General features: G+C 28.5%; 1 protein-coding gene and 1 long non-coding RNA gene across 3 annotated transcripts; one reads left to right on the top strand and one right to left on the bottom strand.

Annotated features, from left to right (window-relative positions):
- Positions 1-664: 664 nt before the first annotated feature.
- On the bottom strand, positions 665-1666 carry LOC107921442 (uncharacterized). 2 transcript variants are annotated; one of them, XM_016851291.2, is made up of 2 exons: positions 1286-1666; positions 665-1209 (listed from the first exon to the last, which is right to left on the bottom strand). In XM_016851291.2, the coding sequence occupies exons 1-2, from the start codon at positions 1664-1666 to the stop codon at positions 814-816; spliced, it is 777 nt and encodes a 258-aa protein (XP_016706780.2). In that variant the 3' UTR covers positions 665-813. The 2 variants fall into 2 exon arrangements, with proteins under 2 accessions (XP_016706780.2, XP_040942441.1); XM_041086507.1 differs by having other exon boundaries at positions 665-1191.
- Positions 1667-2085: 419 nt separating this feature from the next.
- On the top strand, positions 2086-4673 carry LOC107921443 (uncharacterized). Its single transcript, XR_001691068.2, has 3 exons — positions 2086-2293; positions 2388-2481; positions 4203-4673. It is a non-coding gene; the product is annotated as an uncharacterized lncRNA (long non-coding RNA).
- The last annotated feature ends 5829 nt before the right edge of the window (positions 4674-10502 follow it).

Raw genomic sequence — 10502 nt, 5'->3', positions numbered from 1 at the left:
TAAAATTTTAAGTTATAACGTGATATAATCTTTAGAGTGTCACATACAATGTTCTAATAACCGGACCAGTGGTTGAACTGGTCATACTATTGGTTTTCGATTCAATCAGTTTGATTGATTCAACTACTAAACTAAGAATAAATAAATAATTAAAATTCATAAAAAATTTAAAAATAAAAAAAATTATTAAACGATTCAACTACGAATTTAGTTCAATTTTCGATTTTTATTGATTTCGATCAATCACTCAACCCCTTTGTTTGAATTAATATATTGGTCAATTCTTCGTTCAGCCAATCTAACCGATTGAACCAATCATGTTTCAAGAACATTAATCATATCGCCAAATATTAATGAAATCTAAATTGCAAATCCGAAATGAATATAATTACTAAATTTAAGTAAAAAAATGAAATTAAAAAAATACTAGTAGCAAAGGAACTTATTATCCGGCTAAGAGCCAAAATTTATATTTTCCGATTAATAAGTTTGATTAGGAACTCGGTTACTTATGGGTCGTCTTTGGCAATACTCCAATTGGCTACTTTATGGTATTTAGTTGTCAACATCCGTCGATCCGTAAAATTTAATTAAGCCCTCAAGTCTGTGTTCAATCATTAAACAAACAACAGAGTGCTTTAAACAAATTTATGTGAATTCCCAATAAAGCCAAAGAGAAGATAAAGTTGTTGCTATCTTCAATTTGGAAAATAAAAAAAGATTTCTACATTCTTTGTTACATACATTATTATTATGGACATCAATCTGAACTAGACAGCAACAGCCGACATATGGAAACAAGCAAATTATATGTTAGCTATATATTAATATCATGTCCATTACAACTTGAGTTGTGATCTCCTCTGCTATGGCGTCTCCAATTGCTAGTCCTATCTCCTTCTGTTCTTCATAAACATTCCATTCCTTGGTTGAATCCATTCCATCCAACTCCAACAATTCCCTTCTGCTCCTTAATAAGGGAACCTTGTTTGTTGGCTGCAAAACCCTTTTCGATATTGAAAATGGTGAAGAATTAGACCCATCAGGCTCTGCTAACTCTCTTAATCCTGGTTTGCTTTGAACAAGTAAATTCCAGACTGAAGCTGACAATATTATCAGCTTACTCAAGAACAAGCTTTTCTGCCTCGTCATGTAAAACTGAGGGCTGTCTTCCATGCAACCGCACTGAAGCTTTGAATGTGCCACATCCTGTTAGCTTTATATCAAATCTCTTTCTTTATGCAATAACAGAAACTGATAGATAAATTATAAAAGCTTTTTCTACCTTCTTTTCCCTTTCATTGTAGAGTTTCAACATAGGCGGCTCATCTATGTCAGTATCTGAGCATGAATTATACACTGTTGTGTTGCTAGCGGTGGAAAATGTATCTGCAGAATTCTTGGCTTTTGACCCTTTAATTGCAAACAACTTGTTACATACTACAACTTTAAGTAGTTTAGGGAAGTTGGGAATACCCTTCTTGTTGATCCTTAAAAACTTGCCTGAATTTCCATGGCAGCCAATGGACTTGTTGTTTCTCAAAGACCCTCTTTCTGAAAGGTAAATCTCTAAGATGAAAGGTTCTTGTTGTTGTTGAAGGAGTTCCCCAAGTTGTCTTCCTGCTGGCTTGGATGGAGATGATGATGATGCAGTCCTAGTCGCCATTAGAATAACCTCAAGGGTCTGAAATAGGTATTATTGTGGCTTTAAAGTTGAAAGGGCTAACTAGGTTATTAAATGGGAAAGACAAGACATATCTGTCAGTTTGGGACTGAACAATACCAGAAACACAAAAGGAAGATTGGGTTTGTAAAGCTATCAAAGAGAAAGACAATTGCCAATCACAATCTCAAGGTTATAAAGCTTTAATTTTAAGGCACCACCCACAGTTTTTCTTTTGCGTGCTTATATAATCTTTTACATCACTTTTGGTTGGATGGAATAGCTATTCCATTACGCCTTAATTCCGCGCGCTACAGTAAAGCAGCCGTTTGGTTCACCGTTTGTGATTCCACGGAGTTGCTATTACATGCGTATTCCCTCAGCTCACGGAATTGCTATTACAGGAGTTGGGGTCTGAATACCTATTCAACGCCCCACCGTTTAGGTTTTTAGACCAAAATATCCCGCCTCTATTGTTCTTAAAATTCATCACTCCAGATTTCTTCCTCCCCAAATCAAACATCCATTCACCCTTCATCTTCATCTCCTACATTTTCTTTTTCTTTTTTTTCCTGATTCCTTTTAGTTAAAGTTCTTTCATCTTCATCTCCCCAAATATTATAAGTTCGGGTGAGACTTTTTCTGCCCTTCTTTTCCCCTTTCAGTCACGTTTTCTTATTCTTGTTTACACAAATTGAAATTATGATGTTTCTATTGGATGCAGTTAAATCCAGAAATACCAGCAAACTACTGAGATCTCCTCATCAGGAAACTGCCTTTCCAAAGGCTTGTTCGTGAAATTGCCCAAGACTTTGAAGGTAATACCATTAAATTACTGCTTCTTCTTCTTTTCTGTTTAATTATTGTAAAGAAATCAAAACTTAAGCTCAAAGTATGGTTACGGTTATGGTTATATAAGATAAGAATGTTTGCATTTCATGAATACGGACAATAAAAAAATTTGGTAGGGTGAGGAACATCCAAAAACCTTCTTATCTGTAAGCATATAGGCTTTAAATACTAGCCACCAGTAAAGAAGCTAAGTTGGAAAAGGGAAAAAGGAAAAAAATCCATATGTTTTTCAAGGTGGTTCTCTTCTTGTTCTTTGGATTGTTTTCCGAATGGCTTGTGATTTCGATTAGTTGAGTTCTCTTTATTTGCATTTCTTTAAATTTTTTAATGATAAAATTGTGGGTTTTAATATTAAGAGGATGTTAACATGGAATTTATGTTTTGGTTTCTGTATTGGATTAAGTTGATGTTTTTCTTTAGAGAAGATTGATTAGTTAGGTGAGAGTCTATATTCAGGATTTAATCACGAATACTGCCTAGTAGTATGTATGATTTAATCACGAATATTGGATTTTTTTTATAATTTATGTATGATTTTGTAGCTATCTAATTATGATCTTGAGAGTTTCCCTTTAGAACTAGCAATATTAGAGATGAAATGATACATCATATTCATACACAGATAAATAACTCAAACATGACAAGAAGATGTGTTATTCAAAATCTGTAAAATATGAATTATTAATTAGAATTATTATACGATGATGACATGACTGTTAGCAGAACATGGCATAGATACACAAATTACTAGGTAATATTTTTTCTCTTCTAGGAAATTGACTCATTATTTGCATGATTTGGCCATTTGAACGAGATGAAATATTTGTTCTAGTGTTGCCTATTTCATATGTTTTGCCAAGATCAATTGCTTGACATAGAATAGTTAAGAAAGCGATAAGATATATGCTTTAAGGATCTTTTAGTCTTGTGTTTCTATGATATACTTGCTAGATTAATTGCTTGTGTGATGCTTTCTCCATTTTTGCAAGAGCTGGTGGAAATTGTTATGATTGGTGTTTGTTCTGTTAACATATTTAAGCTATCTTTAGTGTGTTCAATGTTGGTAAGACGTTAAAAATACTCAAAAAAGTGTCTGAAGACTACTATGTTATGGCTGTTAACATATGTTATGGATTGTGACATGGCCATCAGGTATTATTTTCTTCTTTCCGCTGGTATATAGTAGTGGACTCTGCATTTTAAATCAGTAAGTAGTATTGCTTAGGTCAATTAATTTGGGTAATTTTAATTAACTAATCAATATATTTAAATGTCCAAATTATAATGAGTTTATTTATAATCTAACAAATACCAACCTTCAAATTTTACCTCAATTAATTTTACCTCAATTATACATAATATATTAAAATTTAATATAAGTTTTTGAAGAAATTAAATGCTCATGGATTATAATTAACCTTTTATGCACGCAATACATGTTATTTAAAACAAATGTTAATTGATTCAAACATTATTTTTCCCCTATAATGGAAATAATGTTATCTTAATTATAAAAATGGATAAATGGACTGAAATTTATTATTGTCTAATTCTATCTTAGATTTTAAGTCAATTACATTATACATAAAATATTCCTCATTCATAATATGATTTCCCTATAATACATAAGTTATAATTGTGAAAGTGTAATGAAGTTTTTAAAATTAACGTGATAATTTATATTCAGACCAAGGGGGTTCCTCATCTTCAAACAAGAGAAAGAAGAAATCTGATGCTCGTGATAATGTGTTTTCTTCATTTAATGAGGCTGCCACTTTGTTCGGGGAGAAAATCCAGGCCGTTGGCGATCAAATCAGTAGGAGTTTTGCCTCCGAGGTGGTAGTTCAGCAGAAGTCAGAACAACATATGGAAGAGAGAGCTTCAAATTTATATTCAGCCTTATGGTCAATTGAGGGTTTAACCGACGATCAGCGATATGATGCATTGAGTAAAATTCCCGACCATCCAACTCAAATGATCGTTTTCTTTAGTTTACCTTCAGTTGCCCGATTGGAATGGGTTAGGAGATTTCTTTCTTACCATTAAATATCAATGTTCAAACTTTTTGATGTTGTAAAACTATATAACATATGGATTTTAATGTACAATTTCATTTTCATCTAACCTTTTCTTAATATAAGTTAATTATGTTTATGCATAATATAATTCTCAAGTTATATATTGATTTTAGTAAATTCATATAAGAACATTTTATTATTAAGAATTTTATGAAATTATATATCACTATATAATTATATTTAATATTAATTATTTTAAATTGTATAAATTCATATAAGAAAATTTTTATTATCAAGAATTTTATGAAATTATATATTATTATTAAATTATATGTAATAATTATTATTTTAAATTATACAAATTCATAAACTATAATCATATTAGTTATAATAATTTTAAATTTTATTAAATCATATATTTAATTAAATCATATTTAATATTAATTATTTGAAATTTTCTTTTATAGTATCATATATTATGATTTGAGTAAATTCATAGAAGAATTTTATTTATTAAGAATTTTATTAAATTATATATTTTAATTATAATATATTTAATAATAATTATGTTAATTTATATTTTACAGTATCATATATTATGATTTGAGTAAATTCATATTAAATTATATATTTTAATTATAATATATTTAATAATAATTATGTTTAAATATGATTAAATTATTTATTATTGATATTAATCTTATTAAAATTTAAATAACAATAACAATAATAATTTACCAAAACAAATTTATGCTAATTATTAAGAATTTTATTAAATTATATATTTTAATTAAAATATATTTAATAATAATTATGTTTAAATATGATTAAATTATTTATTATTGATAATAATAATCTTATTAAAATTTAAATAACAATAACAATAATCATTTATCAAAACAAATTTCTGCTAAGGGTATTCTAGTCATTTTAGTTTTTTCATTATGCTATTACACCTCTATTACACTCAACCAAACACAGGATTACTATTACGCCTCTATTCCATTACATTCAACCAAACAGTTGATTTGCTATTACACAGCTTTTCCATTACACCTCTATTCCATTACACCTCTAATCCAATACACCTCTAATCCAATACAGCGAACCAAACGTGCTGTTAGTCTAGCATCTTCCGTTCCACTGTTGTGCTGATTTAGCTGTCTGTAATACTATCCATGAACGGTAAAAATAGGATAGGAGGTTATTTTATTGCATCTAAGAAAACAAAAAGAATTATATGAACTAATTAAAATTTTTACTTCTTATTCAATCTTGGAGGCTTGCTGGGATCTATCTCTTATTTTACATGCATTCCAATTTATTCTTTGGTGCTGGTAATTAATAATAATAATAATATGGTCCCAAAAGCAGTTGTCGTTTTCTGAATGGTGTCCAAACTAGTCTACATTCGTAAAATTTAAATAAAAGATGAATATCACAAATTAAGATAATGAAAAATAATTTTTAATTGGTATTTAAAGAAATAAGAAATCTATAAAAAAGACGCAGGATGATCTATTAACTGCGCTTGTAGAGTTAAAAAAAGCTTCATTGCATGTGTATCAAATAGTTATTCTAGAAATTATTAATATTAGAGATATGAATTATTAGATCTAATTAAAATATCCAGATTGAAATCGGGTGTAACTATTTACTTATAAACCTATTAAGGGGCCCAACTCTCTCTTTCAGAGAAGTCCTTGAAAGAGAGGTATTGTATCTAGATGTCTATTCTCAATTTTAGTCTAAAATTTTGTCTCTAGGCTTTGAGAAAAGTCAAAGGAGTTTACAGAATTTAAAGAGTGTTTTGCCACCAAAGAAATATTTAGTATTTAACCGTGGTAGGGTTCGAACGCATGATATTATATGCCATTGGCAAGTAAGGATACTAGACAAGTGGTGGTGTTTTTACCCACTAAGACCCTTTAAGGGCATTAGTTCGAACCCCATTAAAGTAAAAAATGCTAAATATTTCTTTAGTGGTGAGATGCTTCCTAAATTATGTGAAATCCTTTAGTGGTGAGAAGCGAGCATAAATATTTAACTCTATATAAATGACTGGAAGTCCAACTGAAAAAACACTACGGAGATGATTGATTCACATATAGAGTAACAAAAATTTATGTTGAATATTATTTTCGAATTGAATCACAATTTCTTTTTTTTATAAAAAAAATCAACCTCACATATTTTACACTAAACAACAAAGAAAATGGTTATAACAAAGTTTAATGATTTTTAGGGCTATATTCCTTGGGATTTAACCAAAAAATAGTGAATGATTTTATCAATAAATATATTTTCATCCGTAACTCTCAGGGCTTCTTTTTGCTTTCCTTTTTCCTTTGTTTGTGCATATTTAATATTGATGTCGGTTTCTTTTTAGTTGATGACATTATATACATAGGAGGTCCCATTGATACCATGATTTCTGTTTATAAAGTAGATTAAAAAAAAACTTGGGAGCATCTTTTAATTCATGAGTTGATTGATGGGTTTCGTGTTTTAATTTGTGTTTGAACTCTAAAATTACGTTTAACCTTGCTTTTCATATAAAAGCACATTAACAGTTTATTACATAATTTCTGTGGTTACTTTAAAAATTCTGTAATTACTTGGATAACAAGTTTATGTCAAGTAACTTCAGACATAGTTTTTGAAAGGAAAAAAATGTTGCCTCCTCCTTCTCAATGTTGGATCGAATTGAGTAAAAAAGATTTAAATTTGTTAAGTTAACGAGTCTTATTTTATCATCCTAATTCGATTTGATTTTTTTAATCAAATTGAGTCGAATAATGTGAAATTATTCGAACTAACTTTAAAAATTAAAAATATCAAAATAAAATTTTATTACAGTATAACTAATTTCATGCTAGAGCACATAAATTTGAATCCATATATTTTGAAAACTTAAACTTAAACTTGAATTTGTAATTTACTTGCTTACGTCCTCAAAATTATTATTTTGAATTTTTTAAAATTTAAACGTTTTTATATATATTTTTCTTTTTTAAATATTTTAATTTTTAAAAGATTTATAAAAATTAGAATTTTTATAAATATTTTGAATTTTTGAAAATAACTTTGATTTTTTTTTGTATTTTTTTTATTGAGAGAGACCAATTTGCTCAATTTTAAAATTGCCAGGGTCCAAAAAGATATTTACACAAATCTATTATTTGATTTGTTCGAATTACTCAAGTTATTTGAATTGTAAAATTCAACTCAACTTGAACTCAAAAAATCAAATAACTTTTTTGAGTTGACTCGAAAAACTGAATAATTTGAATAACTCGATTCAATTAACTCAAAATTCGAAAAAAAATTCGATTTTTTCTAGTCGAATCGAGTTTTGCTCACTCATATTTATATAAGGTTATAAACTAATTGAGCTTGAACGAATGAGTATATGCCTATGTTTGTTTATCTATTTTTAAGTTTATTTGTGTTTGATTCTTATTCATTAAAAAATATAAAATTGTATTCATGTTTGTTTATTTAAAATTATATATATTTGTATTTGTTTGTTTAAACAAAAAAAATGTGAATATTAAATAAATATTTTCTAAAACATATCCATAAATATATAATTATACATGTTTGCAAAAAAATATAAATCTAATTATGAATAATAAAAACAATATGCTTCTTATTTTTTAATAGAAAATGATATAAAAATAAAAATAAAAATAAATAATTATATTATAAATCATTACAATAAACACACAAGTAATAGTAATGTTATTAATTATATAATAATCGAACTATAATTGAGTATTAAACAAATATAAATAAATTTATTTCATGAACATAAATTAACTGAATATGTCTCGTTTGTGTTAAATTCATTTAGTAAACAAGCATCACAATCTTACTTACATTTGTTTATTTAACTTGATAAAGTAGCATAAATGAATTATTAAACAACACTCTCTTCACTTACACTCATATGCCTATGCAAGAATTCTTATTTTATTATGATTTCTGAATTTGAATATTATTTTAGACGAGCATACATTATTTTATACATCCAGTTCAATATAAAATTTATTTATTTTTATTGAAGATTCAATCAGATAGAATAAAAAAGTTAAATAGTTAAAATAATAATAATTTTTTCAACTAAACTTTACGATATGATTTTCGAAAAAAATTATGAATCATTGACTAGTATTAGAAATCATCTTGATATATAAAAGTTTTCATTATTTACATGAAACTCAATAAATCAAATGATCAATATTTTGCAAGTTGAAGTGAACTCAACATTTGATATCAAAACCGGTTCTAGAGTACCAGCAATATGCCCCAAAGAATAGTTCATTCTTGTTGGAATAGGGTAAGATATGATGATTTTAGAGTAAGAACATAATCCTAAATGAGTTATATGTATATATATAAGAGTAGTATGGAGGCTATTGTACTTGGATTGTATTTTGTCCTTTTTATTTTAAAAAAAATTAAACTAGTCCCTGTACATTCAATTAAAATGCAAATTGGTATTTTTTATTAAAAAAATTATCTATTTATATTTTTAAAAACTGACGTGGTTGACAGAATAACCAAATAGTGACATGTGACGTGTACATGTATCTCACGCTGATGTACAGTGACTAATTTCTAATAGTAGAAATGGATGAAAATTTTAACAAAAAAATCAGTTTGCTCTTTCATCTAACGTATATGGACTAATTTACTCATTTTTTAGTAAAAGAGATAAAATACAATCTAGCTTCTAACATACATTATACTTTTACCATTATATATATTAAAGTTGGATTAAACAAATCAGTGTGGAACCATGAGACGACACCTTGGCTTTGGGGGAAATTGTGAAAACTACAATGGAAGTAGAATCCAAATTTATTTGAAAGAACTCCTCAGCTGCCAAATTTTGTACTATGATGGCCATGGTATTGTCACATCTCATAATCTGCTCCCTCATATATTTTGTTCATTATCCTGTCATCAAACCTTGTTCTTGTGATATTATAAAATGTGGGTATCCAATTATCCATCCATACTGCTGATAGAAACCATCATGGATGGGGATAGGACATAGGGCCATTGTCTCCTTCCTTCACAATAATGAACAGGGCAAAGGCAAAGGCGACCTTTTCATCTTTGGGCTTATTTTGTTATACATCGATAAGAAATTAAGTACATTTTATTTTTTTTATACCCATACAAATTTCAGACATGAATATTATTAAAAAGTAAAATATCTGGATAACGTAATTCATAAGTACTAAAGAGTTTTTTTTTTTTATCAATCAACATGTAAAAAAGTGTTCAATTCAATGGTGTGAGATTCTGGTTTGAAGTGAGAAAAAGAACACCATGAAAAATGCCATCGTCTCTAAATTTTCCATTCTTTTTACTTATAGCCGAGTTTCGCTAACTAAAGATTAAACTTGAATAATTTTAAGAGATCTTAGCTGAATCTTTGGGCAAAGTGGATTGAGAAAAACTGATCTAATGTTTGAATTTGATTCTAGTATTATTTAAAGGAGTACAATATTTTCACCTCACACAAGTTCCAGAGCGAATTTGCACCTTATTTTAGTCATTGAGATTAGGCAAAATCCAAAATAGATTGTCAATTTCTGTTAATTGAATCAGATTCTTACCCATGCTTTAACAAATTGTCTTTATAAATTTTTACTCATTTTAGTCACATATTGCTGATGTGAAGTATCAACAAGGAAGGAGACACGAAGGAAGATGTGGTGATGCTAATGAAAGTCACTTTACCCAATCTAAGAAAAGAGCCGGAGGATGCAAGTGAGTAGGGAGGCTGAGGATGCAAAGGAATGAATTGAGAGTAGTATGGTGGCTAGAATGCTTAAGAGTCGATCCTGTCTTTGTTGCGTGGAGGGGTATATATAGAGGGGGTTCCATGTTTGGTGGCGCTAACATGGGGAACCTGTTATCATGCCATCATTGTGGGATGCATGGAAATGATG

Source organism: Gossypium hirsutum, chromosome D01, assembly GCF_007990345.1.
Source record: "Gossypium hirsutum isolate 1008001.06 chromosome D01, Gossypium_hirsutum_v2.1, whole genome shotgun sequence".
Taxonomy (NCBI): Eukaryota; Viridiplantae; Streptophyta; class Magnoliopsida; order Malvales; family Malvaceae; genus Gossypium; species Gossypium hirsutum.
Note: the sequence above shows the minus strand (reverse complement) of the source record. Positions and strands in the feature narration are given on the sequence as shown.